Source organism: Salvelinus alpinus, chromosome 5 (assembly GCF_045679555.1).
Source record: "Salvelinus alpinus chromosome 5, SLU_Salpinus.1, whole genome shotgun sequence".
NCBI lineage: Eukaryota > Metazoa > Chordata > Actinopteri > Salmoniformes > Salmonidae > Salvelinus > Salvelinus alpinus.
The window spans coordinates 10,356,646-10,379,522 of NC_092090.1; the positions used below are offsets into that span (position 1 = coordinate 10,356,646).

The following is a 22,877-nucleotide window of genomic DNA, read 5'->3' on the forward strand; positions in this document are numbered from 1 at the left end:
CGGAGTACTACTTCACTGGTGCATTTTTATTTGAAGTGCCTGCAATTCATATCGTAACAAGGAATATCGGCCTTTTTGTTTCTCCCCCTCCCTTAGCTAGACAACGTCACAACAAAATCCCGGAAGTGTCAGTCTGAAAACAGACGCGTCGCCGTTAGCTAACGGAGTGTTTCAAAATCTATTTGCTAAATCGTCGCATTTTAAACAGCTTATACAAACGAAATACTCATATCTTTTACAAAATGGGAACCAGAGATGATGAATACGATTATCTGTTTAAAGGTAACATTACAGCATGATTCTCGATATCAAAGCTAGCTAGGTAGCTAACGTTAGCTAGGCAGCTGTTTAGCTAACGTTAACAGTCAAACCTTTCAATTTGTGTCTGTGAAGTATGATATAGGTGTGTGAATAGCACTGACACATTATTTGTTTTATATAACGAAAACTACATATTGATGATAAATTATGAACATAAATTGTGAAGCAGTTGGATTGCAACGTTAGCTACGCAAACGCCTACCGTTAGTACGTTAGCAGCTGTTTCTAAACAATGCTGACTTTTGTATGATTAAGTGACGTCGGGGTGTCCCGAGATAGCTAGATTGCTAGTTTAGCTAGCCAGCTGGTTAGCTTAGCTACATGCAACGAACATTGGTTATTATCTAGCTACATTCATCCGTAGATAAATAATGTGACGTTACAAATCTCCCTTTCCTGTTTTTTTCCCCTCTGTGCTGTTTAATCTAAATTTCACAGATGTCACGTGTTGTGGCTATCTGTTTTGTTGTTTTCTATTTGAAGTTGATTTAACATAAAAAGCCTAAGACTAAGAATTAACGTTAGCTACACACCACTGTGGATGATAGACTAAGAATTAACGTTAGCTACACTCCACTGTGGATGATAGACTAAGAATTAACGTTAGCTACACTCCACTGTGGATGATAGACTAAGAATTAACGTTAGCTACACTCCACTGTGGATGATAGACTAAGAATTAACGTTAGCTACACTCCACTGTGGCTGATAGACTAAGAATTAACGTTAGCTACACTCCACTGTGGATGATAGACTAAGAATTAACGTTAGCTACACATGTTTGACCGTGTCACTGCAAAAGTGAATGGTGGTGGTCAGATATTTTATGTGATGGAATCTTGTCTATGTAGCTACACGTGATGTAACTATGTCATATCCCCATGTAATTGCTACACATTGACCTTTTGGTAGGGCCTGATTAATGCAGGAGGTTGCATGGGTTGAAGCACTGGGGGCCAAAACCGTAGGGGCCCATGAGGCAGAGAAAAATTAAAGTGTGTGTAATCCGGCCCTGACCTTTTGGGGTCAATAAAGATTTGTATTGAATTGAGTCCATCAGCCATTAATGTTGTGTTCCAGTGGTTCTGATAGGAGACTCGGGTGTGGGCAAGAGCAACCTGCTCTCTCGTTTCACCCGGAATGAGTTTAACCTGGAGAGTAAGAGCACCATTGGAGTGGAGTTTGCCACCCGCAGTATCCAGGTGGATGGGAAAACGGTGAAGGCTCAGATCTGGGACACGGCAGGACAGGAGCGCTACCGGGCTATCACCTCAGCGTGAGTATGCTGGAGGGTACAGTTGCCCCTAGATGCTGATCTGGGGTCAGTTTAGCATTTCCCCCCACTAATGGTTAACGTTAGGATTGGGGAAGGTAAGCTGATCCTAGATCTGTACCAGAGTTTACAATAGGAAGACTTGGCGCTGGACAAGTGACCGGGAATAATTTTATTTATTGAACCTTTGAGAAATTTACCTGTCATCCATATGTAATATATTACATTTAGCAGACTCCACTTACAGTCATGTAATATATTACATTTAGCAGACTCCACTTACAGTCATGTAATATATTACATTTAGCAGACTCCACTTACAGTCATGTAATATATTCCATTTAGCAGACTCCACTTACAGTCATGTAATATATTCCATTTAGCAGACTCCTTACAGTCATGTAATATATTCCATTTAGCAGACTCCACTTACAGTCATGTAATATATTCCATTCAGCAGACTCCACTTACAGTCATGTAATATATTCCATTTAGCAGACTCCACTTACAGTCATGTAATATATTCCATTTAGCGGATGCCACTTAGTCATGTAATATATTCCATTTATTAGACCCACTTAGTCATGTAATATATTCCATTTATTAGACCCACTTAGTCATGTAATATATTCCATTTACACCAACGCAGCCAGCTCCATCAATAAACGAGGAATGTTGGCCAAATGAGCCTCATTTACATGTCCTTAAAAACAGCCTGTAACTAATTACAAAACACTGTTCCTTGTGTTTCGATGTGTAGCATATGCAGAACTTTATAGCCTATTGGTTTTTACTTTCCTAAAACAATAATTGTCCATTTCACTGTTCAGCTGCCTGAGATTTGAGCACTGATTGCATTAGGACATTGTATTAGGGCATTGTATTAGGACATTGTATTAGGACGTTGCATTAGGACATTGTATTAGGACATTGTGTTAGGACGTTGCATTAGGACGTTGTATTAGGACATTGTATTAGGACATTGTATTAGGACATTGTATTAGGACATTGTATTAGGACATTGTATTAGGACGTTGCATTAGGACGTTGCATTAGGACGTTGCATTAGGACATTGCATTAGGACGTTGTATTAGGACGTTGCATTAGGACGTTGCATTAGGACATTGTATTAGGACGTTGCATTAGGACATTGTATTAGGACATTGCGTTAGGACGTTGCGTTAGGACGTTGCGTTAGGACGTTGCGTTAGGACGTTGCGTTAGGACGTTGCATTAGGGCGTTGCATCAGGGCGTTGCATTAGGACGTTGCATCAGGGCATTGCATCAGGACATTGCATCAGGGCATTGCATTAGGACGTTGTATTAGGACGTTGCATTAGGACGTTGCATTAGGACGTTGCATTAGGACATTGCATTAGGACGTTGTATTAGGACGTTGCATTAGGACGTTGCATTAGGACATTGTATTAGGACGTTGCATTAGGACATTGTGTTAGGACATTGCGTTAGGACGTTGCGTTAGGACGTTGCGTTAGGACGTTGCGTTAGGACGTTGCGTTAGGACGTTGCGTTAGGGCGTTGCATTAGGGCGTTGCATTAGGACGTTGCATCAGGGCATTGCATCAGGACATTGCATCAGGGCATTGCATTAGGACGTTGTATTAGGACGTTGCATTAGGACGTTGCATTAGGACGTTGCATTAGGACGTTGCATTAGGACGTTGCATTAGGACGTTGCATTGGGACATTGTATTAGGACGTCGTGGCGTCAGGGCGTGGCGTCAGGGCGTTGCGTCAGGGCGTGGCGTCAGGGCGTGGCGTCAGGGCGTGGCGTCAGGGCATGGTATGCTGTCTATTTACGACCACAATCTGATACTGGCACTAAGACCGCACTCAACGAGCTGTATAGAGCCTAAATCTAGAGGCGGCGATCCTAGTGGCCGGTGATTTAAATGAAGGAAAACTGAAATCCATTTGAAACCATTTCTACCATCATGTGACCTGTGCAGCTGTAGGTGAATATAAACTCTCCAGGGTCTTCAGAAAGTATTCACACCCCTTAACTTTTCCCACATGTTGTTGTGTTACAGCCTGGGTTTAAAATGGATTACCATGAGATGTTTTGTGTTACTGGCCTACACACAATATCCCATAATGTCAAAGTGGAATTATGTTTTTAGAACATTTTACAAATAAGTAAAGAACATATAAGCTGAAATGCCTTGAGTCAATAAGTATTCAACTCCTTTGTTATAGCAAGCTTAAGCAAGTTCAGGAGTAAAAATGGGTTTAACAAATCACATTAGTTGAATGGACTCACTCTGTGCAATAATCGAGTGTAACATGATTTTTGAATGACTACCTCATCTCAATACTCACAGCTGTAAATCACTGCCAAAGATGATTCTAACATCTACTGACTCAGGGGTGTAAATACTTATGTAAATTAGATATTTCTGTATTTCATTTTCAATACATTTGCAAAAATTTCAACAAACATGTTTTCACTTTGTCATTATTGGGGTATTGTGTGTAGATGGGTGAGGGGAAAAAACATACATTGTATCAATTTTGTATCCAACAAAATGTGGAATAAGTCAATGGGTATGAATACCTTCTGAAGGCACTGTATGTATGTATGTATGTATGCATGCATGTACAGTATGTATGTATGTATGTATGTATATGTATGTATGATGAGAAGCTTAGCCCCAGAGTGGGAGATATGCCGGCAGGGGGTGTTCAATAGAGATGAAATTACCTGCACCTCTATGTGTTCTAATATCATAGGAGGATTTATTTTGGGCGAATTCACCACCTGAGGAAGTGGAAACTCAAAACACCTTTAGCTAGATCACTAACTCTAAAGATAACAACCAATTTATAGTAGCCATGTATTAATCTAACAGTACATTTAATGTAAAAAAAACATTGCAGTTGTAGCCTACCGTCCAATATGGCCTATGCACTCACAATGGCCAATGTGCATTTCACGCCCTCCGTATCTCAAAGCCGTATCAAACATATATGTTTTTAAAATAGTTGCAATTGAGCTCATAATTGAGAGTTCCTTTCACTATGTAAAAGTAGCTAAAACCGTTGTGTTCTACTGTAATCCCACTGAGACTCATTACTGTATCCTGTAATCCCACTGAGACTCATTACTGTATCCTGTAATCCCACTGAGACTCATTACTGTATCCTGTAATCCCACTGAGACTCATTACTGTATCCTGTAATCCCACTGAGACTCATTACTGTATCCTGTAATCCCACTGAGACTCGTTACTGTATCCTGTAATCCCACTGAGACTCATTACTGTATCCTGTAATCCCACTGAGACTCATTACTGTATCCTGTAATCCCACTGAGACTCATTACTGTATCCTGTAATCCCACTGAGACTCATTACTGTATCCTGTAATCCCACTGAGACTCGTTACTGTATCCTGTGCGCCTGTCTGTCCTGTGCTCAATGTATGTTTGGTGCTGTTGTGGAAGCAGGGAGGATATTTCAGAGTCAGTATGAACACAGTCGGGGACGTAAGGTATCAAGTGTCTCAGAGGAGGAGAGAGTTCTGCCTTTTAGATCATAATGATGGAGATTTCATGGACAAACTGCTTCCTGGAGAAGTGGAGAGGGAGGATAGGTGTTTTACATCAGAACTCTGAATATAGTAGGCCTAATCCCTAACGGTCATCTTTCCCTCAGTGTCCTCCTCGTGTATCATGGGAAAGAGCTCAGAGGTTACTGTCTCTCTCTCTCTATTGGTTAATGCACATTGATCTCAGAAGGATTCAACTCTGGTGATGTGTGCGAACTCAGCCCCCTAGCCAAAGACACAGTACTATCGTGTCCTAGTGGATAGGAGTCCAGTCAGACACAGTACTACCGTGTCCTAGTGGATAGGAGTCCAGTCAGACACAGTACTATCGTGTCCTAGTGGATAGGAGTCCAGTCAGACACAGTACTATCATGTCCTAGTGGATAGGAGTCCAGTCAGACACAGTACTATCATGTCCTAGTGGATAGGAGTCCAGTCAGACACAGTACTATCGTGTCCTAGTGGATAGGAGTCCAGTCAGACACAGTACTATCATGTCCTAGTGGATAGGAGTCCAGTCAGACACAGTACTATCGTGTCCTAGTGGATAGGAGTCCAGTCAGACACAGTACTATCATGTCCTAGTGGATAGGAGTCCAGTCAGACACAGTACTATCATGTCCTAGTGGATAGGAGTCCAGTCAGACACAGTACTATCATGTCCTAGTGGATAGGAGTCCAGTCAGACACAGTACTATCATGTCCTAGTGGATAGGAGTCCAGTCAGACACAGTACTATCATGTCCTAGTGGATAGGAGTCCAGTCAGACACAGTACTATCGTGTCCTAGTGGATAGGAGTCCAGTCAGACACAGTACTATCGTGTCCTAGTGGATAGGAGTCCAGTCAGACACAGTACTATCGTGTCCTAGTGGATAGGAGTCCAGTCAGACACAGTACTATCGTGTCCTAGTGGATAGGAGTCCAGTCAGACACAGTACTATCATGTCCTAGTGGATAGGAGTCCAGTCAGACACAGTACTATCATGTCCTAGTGGATAGGAGTCCAGTCAGACACAGTACTATCGTGTCCTAGTGGATAGGAGTCCAGTCAGACACAGTACTATCATGTCCTAGTGGATAGGAGTCCAGTCAGACACAGTACTACCGTGTCCTAGTGGATAGGAGTCCAGTCAGACACAGTACTATCGTGTCCTAGTGGATAGGAGTCCAGTCAGACACAGTACTATCGTGTCCTAGTGGATAGGAGTCCAGTCAGACACAGTACTATCGTGTCCTAGTGGATAGGAGTCCAGTCAGACACAGTACTATCGTGTCCTAGTGGATAGGAGTCCAGTCAGACACAGTACTATCGTGTCCTAGTGGATAGGAGTCCAGTCAGACACAGTACTATCATGTCCTAGTGGATAGGAGTCCAGTCAGACACAGTACTATCGTGTCCTAGTGGATAGGAGTCCAGTCAGACACAGTACTATCGTGTCCTAGTGGATAGGAGTCCAGTCAGACACAGTACTATCGTGTCCTAGTGGATAGGAGTCCAGTCAGACACAGTACTATCGTGTCCTAGTGGATAGGAGTCCAGTCAGACACAGTACTATCGTGTCCTAGTGGATAGGAGTCCAGTCAGACACAGTACTATCGTGTCCTAGTGGATAGGAGTCCAGTCAGACACAGTACTATCGTGTCCTAGTGGATAGGAGTCCAGTCAGACACAGTACTATCGTGTCCTAGTGGATAGGAGTCCAGTCAGACACAGTACTATCGTGTCCTAGTGGATAGGAGTCCAGTCAGACACAGTACTATCGTGTCCTAGTGGATAGGAGTCCAGTCAGACACAGTACTATCGTGTCCTAGTGGATAGGAGTCCAGTCAGACACAGTACTATCGTGTCCTAGTGGATAGGAGTCCAGTCAGACACAGTACTATCGTGTCCTAGTGGATAGGAGTCCAGTCAGACACAGTACTATCGTGTCCTAGTGGATAGGAGTCCAGTCAGACACCGTACTATCGTGTCCTAGTGGATAGGAGTCCAGTCAGACACCGTACTATCGTGTCCTAGTGGATAGGAGTCCAGTCAGACACAGTACTATCGTGTCCTAGTGGATAGGAGTCCAGTCAGACACAGTACTATCGTGTCCTAGTGGATAGGAGTCCAGTCAGACACAGTACTATCGTGTCCTAGTGGATAGGAGTCCAGTCAGACACAGTACTATCGTGTCCTAGTGGATAGGAGTCCAGTCAGACACAGTACTATCGTGTCCTAGTGGATAGGAGTCCAGTCAGACACAGTACTATCGTGTCCTAGTGGATAGGAGTCCAGTCAGACACAGTACTATCGTGTCCTAGTGGATAGGAGTCCAGTCAGACACAGTACTATCGTGTCCTAGTGGATAGGAGTCCAGTCAGACACCGTACTATCGTGTCCTAGTGGATAGGAGTCCAGTCAGACACAGTACTATCATGTCCTAGTGGATAGGAGTCCAGTCAGACACAGTACTATCGTGTCCTAGTGGATAGGAGTCCAGTCAGACACAGTACTATCGTGTCCTAGTGGATAGGAGTCCAGTCAGACACAGTACTATCGTGTCCTAGTGGATAGGAGTCCAGTCAGACACAGTACTATCATGTCCTAGTGGATAGGAGTCCAGTCAGACACAGTACTATCGTGTCCTAGTGGATAGGAGTCCAGTCAGACACAGTACTATCATGTCCTAGTGGATAGGAGTCCAGTCAGACACAGTACTATCGTGTCCTAGTGGATAGGAGTCCAGTCAGACACAGTACTATCGTGTCCTAGTGGATAGGACTCAAAGACACAGTACTATCGTGTCCTAGTGGATAGGAGTCAAAGACACAGTACTATCGTGTCCTAGTGGATAGGAGTCCAGTCAGACACAGTACTGTCGTGTCCTAGTGGATAGGAGTCCAGTCAGACACAGTACTGTCGTGTCCTAGTGGATAGGAGTCCAGTCAGACACAGTACTGTCGTGTCCTAGTGGATAGGAGTCCAGTCAGACACAGTACTATCGTGTCCTAGTGGATAGGAGTCCAGTCAGACACAGTACTATCGTGTCCTAGTGGATAGGAGTCCAGTCAGACACAGTACTATCGTGTCCTAGTGGATAGGAGTCCAGTCAGACACAGTACTATCGTGTCCTAGTGGATAGGAGTCCAGTCAGACACAGTACTATCGTGTCCTAGTGGATAGGAGTCCAGTCAGACACAGTACTATCGTGTCCTAGTGGATAGGAGTCCAGTCAGACACAGTACTATCGTGTCCTAGTGGATAGGAGTCCAGTCAGACACAGTACTATCGTGTCCTAGTGGATAGGACTCAAAGACACAGTACTATCGTGTCCTAGTGGATAGGAGTCAAAGACACAGTACTATCGTGTCCTAGTGGATAGGAGTTCAGGAGTTTTTTTAGCCACTGTGCTTTTGCTTGCTCTCTGAGGGTCTAGACCGGGGTACTGTAAAGCTCATTGAGGGTCTAGACCGGGGTACTGTAAAGCTCATTGAGGGTCTAGACCGGGGTACTGTAAAGCTCATTGGTTGTCTAGACCGGGGTACTGTAAAGCTCATTGAGGGTCTAGACCGGGGTACTGTAAAGCTCATTGAGGGTCTAGGCCGGGGTACTGTAAAGCTCATTGAGGGTCTAGACCGGGGTACTGTAAAGCTCATTGGTTGTCTAGACCTGGGTACTGTAAAGTTCATTGTGGGTCTAGACCTGGGTACTGTAAAGCTCATTGAGGGTCTAGACCGGGGTACTGTAAAGCTCATTGAGGGTCTAGACCGGGGTACTGTAAAGCTCATTGAGGGTCTAGACCGGGGTACTGTAAAGCTCATTGAGGGTCTAGACCGGGGTACTGTAAAGCTCATTGAGGGTCTAGGCCGGGGTACTGTAAAGCTCATTGAGGGTCTAGACCGGGGTACTGTAAAGCTCATTGAGGGTCTAGACCGGGGTACTGTAAAGCTCATTGAGGGTCTAGACCGGGGTACTGTAAAGCTCATTGAGGGTCTAGACCGGGGTACTGTAAAGCTCATTGAGGGTCTAGACCGGGGTACTGTAAAGCTCATTGAGGGTCTAGACCGGGGTACTGTAAAGCTCATTGTGCCCTGTTGTTAAATGGGCTATAATGGTACGCTGGCTTTTATTGATCAAATTTGACCATGCCTCTTTGTCCACTGTTGATGATGTCATGGTGCAGGTACTACAGAGGCGCGGTGGGGGCCCTGTTGGTCTATGACATCGCCAAGCACCTGACCTATGAAAATGTGGAGCGGTGGTTGAAAGAGCTGAGAGACCATGCAGACACCAACATCGTCATCATGCTGGTCGGCAACAAGAGCGACCTGCGCCACCTCCGGGCCGTGCCCACCGACGAGGCCCGGGCGTTCGCAGGTTAGAGACGCCTCGCCGTTCTGAACTAGTGTCAGACGCTGAACAAGCTGTTCATTTCTGTTTTCTACTTTCCTTCATTTATGAAGCTGCTGTCTCACAAAAATGTATGTTTTAATGTCACTTTTTATGCTTGCATCCATTCCTGTGGAATGTTCCATGACTGGTACAGCCTGGTACAGTCTCTGTTCCATAACTGGTACAGTCTCTGTTCCATAACTGGTAGTCTCTAATGTTCCATAACTGGTACAGCCTGGTACAGTCTCTGTTCCATAACTGGTACAGTCTCTGTTCCATAACTGGTAGTCTCTAATGTTCCATAACTGGTACAGCCTGGTACAGTCTCTGTTCCATAACTGGTACAGTCTCTGTTCCATAACTGGTAGTCTCTAATGTTCCATAACTGGTACAGCCTGGTACAGTCTCTGTTCCATAACTGGTAGTCTCTAATGTTCTATAACTGGTACAGTCTCTGTTCCATAACTGGTAGTCTCTAATGTTCCATAACTGGTACAGTCTCTGTTCCATAACTGGTAGTCTCTAATGTTCCATAACTGGTACAGCCTCTGTTCCATAACTGGTAGTCTCTAATGTTCCATAACTGGTACAGCCTCTGTTCCATAACTGGTACAGTCTCTGTTCCATAACTGGTAGTCTCTAATGTTCCATAACTGGTACAGCCTGGTACAGTCTCTGTTCCATAACTGGTAGTCTCTAATGTTCCATAACTGGTACAGCATGGTACAGTCTCTGTTCCATAACTGGTAGTCTCTAATGTTCCATAACTGGTACCGCCTGGTACAGTCTCTGTTCCATAACTGGTAGTCTCTAATGTTCCATAACTGGTACAGCCTGGTACAGTCTCTGTTCCGTAACTGGTAGTCTCTAATGTTCCATAACTGGTACAGTCTCTGTTCCATAACTGGTAGTCTCTAATGTTCCATAACTGGTACAGCCTGGTACAGTCTCTGTTCCATAACTGGTAGTCTCTAATGTTCCATAACTGGTACAGTCTGGTACAGTCTCTGTTCCATAACTGGTAGTCTCTAATGTTCCATAACTGGTACAGCCTGGTACAGTCTCTGTTCCATAACTGGTACAGTCTCTGTTCCATAACTGGTAGTCTCTAATGTTCCATAACTGGTACAGCCTGGTACAGTCTCTGTTCCATAACTGGTAGTCTCTAATGTTCTATAACTGGTACAGTCTCTGTTCCATAACTGGTAGTCTCTAATGTTCCATAACTGGTACAGTCTCTGTTCCATAACTGGTAGTCTCTAATGTTCCATAACTGGTACAGCCTGGTACAGTCTCTGTTCCATAACTGGTAGTCTCTAATGTTCCATAACTGGTACAGTCTCTGTTCCATAACTGGTAGTCTCTAATGTTCCATAACTGGTACAGCCTGGTACAGTCTCTGTTCCATAACTGGTAGTCTCTAATGTTCCATAACTGGTACCGCCTGGTACAGTCTCTGTTCCATAACTGGTAGTCTCTAATGTTCCATAACTGGTACAGCCTGGTACCGTCTCTGTTCCGTAACTGGTAGTCTCTAATGTTCCATAACTGGTACAGTCTCTGTTCCATAACTGGTAGTCTCTAATGTTCCATAACTGGTACAGCCTGGTACAGTCTCTGTTCCATAACTGGTAGTCTCTAATGTTCCATAACTGGTACAGTCTGGTACAGTCTCTGTTCCATAACTGGTAGTCTCTAATGTTCCATAACTGGTACAGCCTGGTACAGTCTCTGTTCCATAACTGGTAGTCTCTAATGTTCCATAACTGGTACAGCCTGGTACAGTCTCTGTTCCATAACTGGTAGTCTCAATTGTTCCATGACTGGTACAGCCTGGTACAGTCTCTGTTCCATAACTGGTAGTCTCTAATGTTCCATAACTGGTACAGCCTGGTACAGTCTCTGTTCCATAACTGGTACAGTCTCTGTTCCATAACTGGTAGTCTCTAATGTTCCATAACTGGTACAGCCTGGTACAGTCTCTGTTCCATAACTGGTAGTCTCTAATGTTCTATAACTGGTACAGTCTCTGTTCCATAACTGGTAGTCTCTAATGTTCCATAACTGGTACAGCCTGGTACAGTCTCTGTTCCATAACTGGTAGTCTCTAATGTTCCATAACTGGTACAGCCTGGTACAGTCTCTGTTCCATAACTGGTAGTCTCTAATGTTCCATAACTGGTACAGACTGGTACAGTCTCTGTTCCATAACTGGTAGTCTCTAATGTTCCATAACTGGTACAGCCTGGTACAGTCTCTGTTCCGTAACTGGTAGTCTCTAATGTTCCATAACTGGTACAGTCTCTGTTCCATAACTGGTAGTCTCTAATGTTCTATAACTGGTACAGCCTGGTACAGTCTCTGTTCCATAACTGGTAGGCTCTAATGTTCCATAACTGGTACCGCCTGGTACAGTCTCTGTTCCTTAACTGGTAGTCTCTAATGTTCCATAACTGGTACAGTCTGGTACAGTCTCTGTTCCATAACTGGTAGTCTCTAATGTTCCATAACTGGTACAGTCTCTGTTCCATAACTGGTAGTCTCTAATGTTCCATAACTGGTACAGCCTGGTACAGTCTCTGTTCCATAACTGGTAGTCTCTAATGTTCCATAACTGGTACAGTCTGGTACAGTCTCTGTTCCATAACTGGTAGTCTCTAATGTTCCATAACTGGTACAGCCTGGTACAGTCTCTGTTCCATAACTGGTAGTCTCTAATGTTCTATAACTGGTACAGCCTGGTACAGTCTCTGTTCCATAACTGGTAGTCTCTAATGTTCCATAACTGGTACAGCCTGGTACAGTCTCTGTTCCATAACTGGTAGTCTCTAATGTTCTATAACTGGTACAGCCTGGTACAGTCTCTGTTCCATAACTGGTAGTCTCTAATGTTCCATAACTGGTACAGCCTGGTACAGTCTCTGTTCCATAACTGGTAGTCTCTAATGTTCCATAACTGGTACAGTCTCTGTTCCATAACTGGTAGTCTCTAATGTTCCATAACTGGTACAGCCTGGTACAGTCTCTGTTCCATAACTGGTAGTCTCTAATGTTCCATAACTGGTACAGTCTCTGTTCCATAACTGGTAGTCTCTAATGTTCCATAACTGGTACAGCCTGGTACAGTCTCTGTTCCATAACTGGTAGTCTCTAATGTTCCATAACTGGTACCGCCTGGTACAGTCTCTGTTCCGTAACTGGTAGTCTCTAATGTTCCATAACTGGTGCAGCCTGGTACAGTCTCTGTTCCATAACTGGTAGTCTCTAATGTTCCATAACTGGTACAGCCTGGTACAGTCTCTGTTCCATAACTGGTAGTCTCTAATGTTCCATAACTGGTACCGCCTGGTACAGTCTCTGTTCCATAACTGGTACAGTCTCTGTTCCATAACTGGTAGTCTCTAATGTTCCATAACTGGTAGTCTCTAATGTTCCATAACTGGTACAGTCTCTGTTCCATAACTGGTAGTCTCTAATGTTCCATAACTGGTACAGCCTCTAACTTATTTTCTTACGTTGTTTTTGTTCCCTCAGAGAAAAACGGTTTGTCTTTCCTCGAGACGTCAGCCCTGGATTCCACCAACGTTGAAACGGCTTTCCAGACCATTCTGACAGGTGTGTGTGTCATATTCTTTTTTCTGTCACACCTGTTGATTTCATCTGCTATCTTGGCAAGACAGACTGTCATATCCAATCTTCTGTCTCCCTCCCTTTCTTTCTCCCTCTCCCCTCTATCAGAAATCTATCGTATCGTCTCTCAGAAGCAGATGTCAGAGCGTCAGGAGAGCGACATGTCTCCTAGCAACAATGTGGTCAACATCCAGGTGCAGCCCACCGAGAACAAACCAAAGATGCAGTGCTGTCAGAACATCTAGCCCCGCCCACATTACCAATACACCTGCACCCCCTCATATACCCTGTACCCCCACCTCTACCCCCTCATATACCCTGTAAACCCCACCTCTACCCCCTCATATACCCTGTACCCCCACCTCTACCCCCTCATATACCCTGTACCCCCACCTTTAACCCCTCATATACCCTGTACACCCATCTTGTTTTAGCTCGCCCGGTGAACCCGGTTGGGTGGAGATTTCACTTTAGAACCAATTAAATGGTCTCTCAGATGTGTGAATTTGGCCCACCCGGCTCTCAGGGTGAGGTAAACCGGATGCACCCACTGACTCAGTCTCATAGGAGTAGTCCCCTCCTCCATTCTCTCCCCTCTCTCTCTCTCCCCCACTCCCTCTCCCCCTCTCTCTCTCCCCCACTCCCTCTCTCCTCCTCTCCCTCCTCCACTCCCTCTCCCTCCCTCCCTCTCTCCTCCACTCCCTCTCCCTCCCTCCTCTTCCTCGCTCCCTCCTCTCCCTCCCTACTGATCATGATCTGAGAAGCCTAGTCAGTGTCTGGAGTAGTGTGTTCCCCAGCTGAGCCTTTTCAGACAGGAAGGCATTTATATTTCTCACTTAGATTTAATACTGTTGATGCGCTGACATGTCTTACACAGAAATGTCTTAATATATTCATGTGATTTTTCATTTTCTTCAATTTATGACTTCCATTTTGTGTGTTCCTTGATTTTTTTTACCTGTCTTTTTTTAAACGTTTTTTTTTCTTCAAATATTGTATCATATTTCCTACTAATGTGTATGTATTTAAAGCACACTGAGAATGCTCTGATGTGTATCTGTCTACGACCTCCTCCCATCAGTTAGCCTCGCTCCCTCCCTCTCTCTTTAGTACAATGTAATGTTTGACAACGGTAGGTTTTTCCAAACATGTGGATGTATTAAGCACAGTGTACTAGATAGAATGTATGCTCCCTGGTCCATTGCGATAGGTGGAGTTTGACAATTGATCCGATTGCTGTAAATAGCTTAAGTAAAGACTTGTGCATTAGATCTGTTTGCGGATGGCTTCAACCATGCCAATGGACAGACAGGGCAGGCATCAAAGTACCTAACACGTAGAGGAACAACAGCTTTGTAAAAACACTTTTTAAACGTTTCCCGAATGGAACCCTATGCCCTACCATATATAGTGCACTACTTGTGACCAGGGCCCATAGGGTTCCATTTGGGACACGGTATTCGTCACTTTGTTTACAGTCAGTCTGTGGCAGGTCAGCTTAGCATGTTAGGATGATGATGATGTCACCGCTTTGCTACCTCGCATGTTTTTTTTATCTTGGTTTAAAAGATGACTGAGTTATCGTAACTCTCTGACTGAATTTATCACTGAGTTATCAGTACTCTCTGACTGAATTTATCACTGAGTTATCAGTACTCTCTGACTGAATTTATCACTGAGTTATCAGTACTCTCTGACTGAATTTATCACTGAGTTATCAGTACTCTCTGACTGAATTTATCACTGAGTTATCAGTACTCTCTGACTGAATTTATCACTGAGTTATCGTAACTCTCTGACTGAATTTATCACTGAGTTATCGTAACTCTCTGACTGAATTTATCACTGAGTTATCGTAACTCTCTGACTGAATTTATCACTGAGTTATCGTAACTCTCTGACTGAATTTATCACTGAGTTATCGTAACTCTCTGACTGAATTTATCACTGAGTTATCAGTACTCTCTGACTGAATTTATCACTGAGTTATCGTAACTCTCTGACTGAATTTATCACTGAGTTATCGTAACTCTCTGACTGAATTTATCACTGAGTTATCGTAACTCTCTGACTGAATTTATCACTGAGTTATCGTAACTCTCTGACTGAATTTATCACTGAGTTATCGTAACTCTCTGACTGAATTTATCACTGAGTTATCGTAACTCTCTGACTGAATTTATCACTGAGTTATCGTAACTCTCTGACTGAATTTATCACTGAGTTATCGTAACTCTCTGACTGAATTTATCACTGAGTTATCGTAACTCTCTGACTGAATTTATCACGGAGTTATCGTAACTCTCTGACTGAATTTATCACTGAGTTATCGTAACTCTCTGACTGAATTTATCACTGAGTTATCGTAACTCTCTGACTGAATTTATCACTGAGTTATCGTAACTCTCTGACTGAATTTATCACTGAGTTATCGTAACTCTCTGACTGAATTTATCACGGAGTTATCGTAACTCTCTGACTGAATTTATCACTGAGTTATCGTAACTCTCTGACTGAATTTATCACGGAGTTATCGTAACTCTCTGACTGAATTTATCACTGAGTTATCGTAACTCCCTGACTGAATGTGAAACACTACCATTGCCCAGAGGATGCAGTTGGCTAGACGGTGACCGTGGTGAAATAATATAGAAGTTTGTCCATTAAACATTTCTGAACTCTCTTAGATAAATTGAGTGTACATAGTTACAGACGTCTTTAAAAACATCGTCGGAGATGTCCGTAACAGGAAGTGACTAGCATTATAGTCAGTCAGGGACTTCATTTCAATTCAGGAAATACACCTAACTCCAATTGCACATTTTCCTCATTGAAAAACATAGGAGAGAATAAGGTATTTCTGTTTTTACTTTGTGACTTGAAATGGCATTAGTCAGTCAAATTACACATCAGGTTCCTATTTTCAACATGATCAAACTACAGAATAATGATACCCGCTGTCGTGTTCTGGCCCAAACAACTCAAATCAAGTCAAATCACATTTTATTTGTCACAAACACAGGTATAGCAGATGTTATTGCGGTTGTAGTGAAATGCTTTGTGCAACAGTGCAATAATATCTAACAATTCACAACGATACACACCATTTAAAAGTAAAAGAATGGAATTAAGAAATATATAAAATATTAGGACGAGCGATGTCAGAGCGGCACAGACTAGAATACAGTAGAATAGAATACAGTATATACATATGAGATGAGTCAAGCAGAAATATGTAAACAACATTAAACATATAAAATATGTAACCAACACATTCTAGGTATTTCTCTTCAAGTAATAACTTCTCTTGAATATGCATGTATACTACATCTAGTGTAAATGTGATGCTATACTATATTCTATGCAGCGACAGTCCGATACCAGAGAATATTAATTGACATATTTTATTTGACGAAATATCAAACTGTGGGGGGAAAAAAAGTTATGTCATGAAATTAGTTGCTGACAGAGACAATTCAATAGGAATCAGGCTGGTATTCTAGCCTTGTATTGCTGGTCTAGTTATGTGTTCATAATCCGGCTGGTATTCTAGCCTTGTATTGCTGGTCTAGTTATGTGTTCATAATCCGGCTGGTATTCTAGCCTTGTATTACTGGTCTAGTTATGTGTTCATAATCCGGCTGGTATTCTAGCCTTGTATTGCTGGTCTAGTTATGTGTTCATAATCAGAATGTCTATCAGTTTGCATTCATGTCAAGAAGCATCTGTTAGTAAAACATCATGTTTTAAATACATAGATTGGATCTTTGTACCAAATGTCACCGTATTCTAAAGTAGTGCACTAGATAGGGAATAGGGTGACATCCATATACTGGGTCACATTATTTAGGTTAGCTGCTGTTCACTCTCAGTGCCTCCCTCTAGCACTCATTAAAATCCAATAACTCAACTAACCACCTCTACTCCCATCTACCATAGAATGTTCCTACTGGTCAACTAACCACCTCTACTCCCATCTACCATAGAACGTTCCTACTGGTCAACTAACCACCTCTACTCCCATCTACCATAGAACGTTTCCTACTGGTCAACTAACCACCTCTACTCCCATCTACCATAGAACGTTCCTACTGGTCAACTAACCACCTCTACTCCCATCTACCATAACGCGTTCCTAATGGTCAACTAACCACCTCTACTCCCATCTACCATAACGCGTTCCTACTGGTCAACTAACCACCTCTACTCCCATCTACCATAGAACGTTCCTACTGGCCAACTAACCACCTCTACTCCCATCTACCATAGAACGTTCCTACTGGTCAACTAACCACCTCTACTCCCATCTACCATAACGCGTTCCTACTGGTCAACTAACCACCTCTACTCCCATCTACCATAGAACGTTCCTACTGGTCAACTAACCACCTCTACTCCCATCTACCATAGAACGTTCCTACTGGTCAACTAACCACCTCTACTCCCATCTACCATAGAACGTTCCTACTGGTCAACTAACCACCTCTACTCCCATCTACCATAGAACGTTCCTACTGGCCAACTAACCACCTCTACTCCCATCTACCATAGAACGTTCCTACTGGTCAACTAACCACCTCTCCTCCCATCTACCATAGAACGTATCTACTTACCGGCCAACCACCCTCTATATAGCTCCAGCTATCACCAGACAGACCTGCATCAAATACTTCTAAATAATTGAGCTGATTCTGTTTGCCTTGTTCAATGGGACCAACAGAATAGTCCCAAAAGTGCAAACCCACCAAGCTAAATCACGCGCACCTCAAAATACTTGGAAATACTTTTAAATTATTTCCCAGTCTTTTCTCAAATATGAAGTATTTAAAAGTATTTTTTAGACACAGTTATGTACTTTTTGCCCATATCTGGTCTGGCTCTTATCACGTTGTCCAGTGTTATCACAGTCCGTCACATTAAAGCCTGTTTACACCAAGCTGCCTCTTACTTCAACACATGGCTTTCTACTTCATTAATATAGTCCCAACATTATTATTATGCCTTACGTATGTAGCTAGGTTATTATTATTATTATTAGTAGTAGTAGTATATATCTGTTCTGCTGAGGTCTGCTTGTTCCATATTAAAACCCCTTCATGTATATCCTCTCTCTCTATAAGCCACCTGCTTTAGGCAGAGGAACAGTGATGTGTGTAAACGGTGAGGCTAACTAAGGATAGAACCGTTAGATGTCACGGTGTAAACGGTGAGGCTAACTAAGGATAGAACCGTCAGATGTCACGGTGTAAACGGTGAGGCTAACTAAGGATAGAACCGTTAGATGTCACGGTGTAAACGGTGAGGCTAACTAAAGATAGAACCGTTAGATGTCACGGTGTAAACGGTGAGGCTAACTAAAGATAGAACCGTTAGATGTCACGGTGTAAACGGTGAGGCTAACTAAAGATAGAACCGTTAGATGTCACGGTGTAAACGGTGAGGCTAACTAAAGATAGAACCGTTAGATGTCACGGTGTAAACGGTGAGGCTAACTAAAGATAGAACCGTTAGATGTCACGGTCGGGCTCCATTTCAGTTCAGACAATCCAGAAAGTAAACTGAAATGTATTTCCTGGTTTGACTGCATTAAAATGGACTTGAAACCCAACCATGAGAGGTGTAATGTAACCTGCTAATCCCCACCTGGATGCTGCAGCTAGATGCCATGCTTAACACGTCCATAGAGTCTCTAATGTAGTGATATTACTATAGCCTGGTCCCAGATCTGCCTCTAATTACTATAGCCTGGTCCCAGATCTGCCTCTTATTACTATAGCCTGGTCCCAGATCTGTCTCTAATTACTATAGCCTGGTCCCAGATCTGCCTCTTATTACTATAGCCTGGTCCCAGATCTGCCTCTTATTACTATAGCCTGGTCCCAGATCTGCCTCTTATTACTATAGCCTGGTCCCAGATCTGCCTCTAATTACTATAGCCTGGTCCCAGATCTGCCTCTTATTACTATAGCCTGGTCCCAGATCTGTCTCTAATTACTATAGCCTGGTCTCAGATCTGCCTCTTATTACTATAGCCTGGTCTCAGATCTGTCTCTAATTACTATAGCCTGGTCTCAGATCTGCCTCTAATGTATTGATATTACTATAGCCTGGTCTCAGATCTGCCTCTTATTACTATAGCCTGGTCTCAGATCTGTCTCTAATTACTATAGTCTGGTCCCAGATCTGCCTCTAATGTAGTGATATTACTATAGCCTGGTCTCAGATCTGCCTCTTATTACTATAGCCTGGTCTCAGATCTGTCTCTAATTACTATAGCCTGGTTCAGATCTGCCTCTAATGTATTGATATTACTATAGCCTGGTCTCAGATCTGCCTCTTATTACTATAGCCTGGTCTCAGATCTGTCTCTAATTACTATAGTCTGGTCCCAGATCTGCCTCTAATGTAGTGATATTACTATAGCCTGGTCTCAGATCTGCCTCTAATGTAGTGATATTACTATAGTCTGGTCCCAGATCTGCCTCTAATGTAGTGATATTACTATAGCCTGGTCCCAGATCTGCCTCTAATGTAGTGATATTACTATAGCCTGGTCCCAGATCTGCCTCTAATGTAGTGATATTACTATAGCCTGGTCCCAGATCTGCCTCTAATGTAGTGATATTACTATAGCCTGGTCTCAGATCTGTCTCTAATGTAGTGATATTACTATAGCCTGGTCCCAGATCTGCCTCTAATGTAGTGATATTACTATAGCCTGGTCTCAGATCTGTCTCTAATGTAGTGATATTACTATAGCCTGGTCCCAGATCTGCCTCTAATGTAGTGATATTACTATAGCCTGGTCCCAGATCTGTTTTTGTTTTTGCCCAGTCCATTGTCAAGCCAAACCATGTTTTACATGACAGTTCCACATGGAGTTGGGAAGAGAGCATAAACAGACTGGCACCCAGGCTAATATTACTACCACCAGAAATAGAACTAAAATGACATTTCTGAATTCAAATTACATTCCTGGTGGCACTAATGTCACTCCATATCCTGTATACGGGTGGGATGTTTACGTACAAAACCGATGCCGGGGTCGGGGCGAATTCCATTTCAATTCCAGTCAATTCAGGAAGTTCAAATTATCTTTTCAATTAATTTTTGGGGTGAATTGTTTACTTTTCCGAAATTGAAATGGAATTGACGCCAACCCTGGCGCGCGCATCCGAGAGGCAGGAAACTGACAGGGTTGGCTTAGAATCATAGGATTATTGACAACATGTAAACTATATTTAGTCTCTAAATGTTTATTGAAAACATAAATCAGTTTACATCATTGTTGTAACGTTGCCAGGCAACCCATCTATAGTTCCACTGCTCTATCACTGATGTAGGACGGAGGTTCCTGCTAAATCACATTACTAATATTTCAGAGTTAGCCTGGTTAAACCAGACTCGAGTGCTGCGCTCACCATTTGAAACAACAGTGAAATGTAGCTAAATCAGTTGTGATTCCAGGCTAATTCAGAGTGTTCTGTTGAACTCCTACTGTAGCTGTATCTGTTGTGATTCCAGGCTAATTCAGAGTGTTCTGTTGAACTCCTACTGTAGCTGTATCTGTGTGTGATGGTGGTATTGTAACCATGGAAATATAGCGCTTGAGCCCCGTGTGTGTGTGCGTGTGTGTGTATAGAAGCAAAGGTAGGTAGCTATTGAGTGTGTGAGTCCATCTGACAGTACCAATGGCGTTATCTAACAGACGGTACTGTCAGCCTGTCAACACACAACTAGGGCACCATATTCCCTATCTAGTGCACTACTGTTGACCAGGGCCCATAGGGATCTGGTCAAAAGTAGTGCACTAGATAGGGTATATAGGATACCATTTCGAACTAGCAGTCTATGGAAGTGTAGAGAAGTGATTGTTTTTGTCCTTGTTTGAAAAATGATTTCAAGCCTTCTCATATACCTCCATTGTTTTTTAATGAACTGTGTTTTTGGTTCATGATTGTTGTCGAACTATAATGACATGCTGTCACTATAACTGATTGTAATTCCATTGTAAAACATTTGAAAGTCAAACGATGTAATTTCAATGCATTTGGAGGATTATATGTGTGGGGGGGTAGTCGAAACGGACGCTTTTATGTTTTGTACAGATTGATCAATTGTATAATTGTGTTTTTGTTTAATCTTAAGTTATCAATTCATATTAATAAAGCGCACCAGTCATAAACATTTCAACTCTCTTAGTTGGTATTTGCATACAAAGGCAGAATAACATTTAATTTGGTAACATTTATTGGACATTTCATTTGGTAACAAAGTATCGGACAGTATTTTCTGACAAGGAATACATGGCGAGCAGCACGGTTGGGATCAATTACACTGAAATTCCAATTTTCTTCAATGCTTTTCATTTAGGAAAATGTGAAATTGGAAAAATAGCAGCGAGCAGCAATGAACGGGGTTGACAGGATGACAGAAAGGACACAAGATCAGTTAGATAACAAAGCAAGCACTCAATCATGTAGGAACGATCTTCCTTTATGTGCAATCAGTGAAAGCATTACCATGTTTATCACCATACCACACGGATGATGCAAGTGAAGTTTAGTCTAGTAATGTAGGTTGGTTATTTTGAATGCAGCAGGTAATCATTCTTAAAGCCAATTCTTTCATGTATTGAGTGTTATATATGCTGACTGCGCAAGCCACATAAAAAGGCAACAATATGTGATAATAAAGAAATACTAATCAAGATATTTCATATTGTTAATCTTCATAATTTAAATCTAACATTCATTTGCATGAAACAAAGTCCACTTGATCAATAGGTATTGCTCTAGATCCCATGGTGCCACTGGTGCCAATGACATATATAGTGGTGCCAATGACATATATAGTGGTGCCAATGACATATATAGTGGTGCCAATGACATATATAGTGGTGCCAATGACATCTATAGTGGTGCCAATGACATCTATAGTGGTGCCAATGACATATATAGTGGTGCCAATGACATCTATAGTGGTGCCAATGACATCTATAGTGGTGCCAATGACATCTATAGTGGTGCCAATGACATCTATACTGGTGCCAATGACATCTATACTGGTGCCAATGACATCTATAGTGGTGCCAATGACATCTATAGTGGTGCCAATGACATCTATAGTGGTGCCAATGACATCTATAGTGGTGCCAATGACATCTATACTGGTGCCAATGACATCTATACTGGTGCCAATGACATCTATAGTGGTGCCAATGACATCTATAGTGGTGCCGATGACATCTATAGTGGTGCCGATGACATCTATAGTGGTGCCAATGACATCTATAGTGGTGCCAATGACATCTATAGTGGTGCCGATGACATCTATAGTGGTGCCAATGACATAGTGGTGCCAATGACATATATAGTGGTGCCAATGACATCTATAGTGGTGCCAATGACATCTATAGTGGTGCCAATGACATATATACTGGTGCCAGTGACATCTATAGTGGTGCCAATGCCATCTATAGTGGTGTCAATAACATCTATAGTGGTGCCAATGCCATCTATAGTGGTGCCAATGACATCTATAGTGGTGCCAATGACATCTATAGTGGTGCCAATGACATCTATAGTGGTGCCAATGACATATATAGTGGTGCCAATGACATCTATAGTGGTGCCAATGACATAGTGGTGCCAATGACATATATAGTGATGCCAATGACATCTATAGTGCCACCAATTGGTCTGTC

At 42.7% G+C, this 22,877-nt stretch overlaps 1 protein-coding gene across 2 annotated transcripts; it reads left to right on the forward strand.

Annotated features, from left to right (window-relative positions):
- The first annotated feature begins 63 nt into the window (after window positions 1-63).
- Window positions 64-21,358, forward strand: LOC139575522 (ras-related protein Rab-11A). 2 transcript variants are annotated; one of them, XR_011674966.1, is made up of 6 exons: window positions 64-282; window positions 1,402-1,597; window positions 9,333-9,526; window positions 13,076-13,156; window positions 13,280-20,638; window positions 20,696-21,358. XR_011674966.1 is itself a non-coding variant. In XM_071400541.1 (5 exons), the coding sequence occupies exons 1-5, from the start codon at window positions 243-245 to the stop codon at window positions 13,414-13,416; spliced, it is 648 nt and encodes a 215-aa protein (XP_071256642.1). In that variant the 5' UTR covers window positions 64-242; the 3' UTR covers window positions 13,417-21,358. The 2 variants fall into 2 exon arrangements, 1 of the variants encoding a protein (XP_071256642.1); XM_071400541.1 differs by having other exon boundaries at window positions 13,280-21,358.
- The last annotated feature ends 1,519 nt before the right edge of the window (window positions 21,359-22,877 follow it).

Excerpts from the sequence above, each read along its gene's own strand:
- LOC139575522 (XM_071400541.1), top strand. The coding sequence starts at position 243 with ATGGGAACCAGAGATGATGAATACGATTATCTGTTTAAAG. Across the intron at positions 1,598-9,332 it reads TACCGGGCTATCACCTCAGC|GTACTACAGAGGCGCGGTGG; the intron begins GTGAGTATGCTG and ends GTCATGGTGCAG. Across the intron at positions 13,157-13,279 it reads TTTCCAGACCATTCTGACAG|AAATCTATCGTATCGTCTCT; the intron begins GTGTGTGTGTCA and ends CCCCTCTATCAG.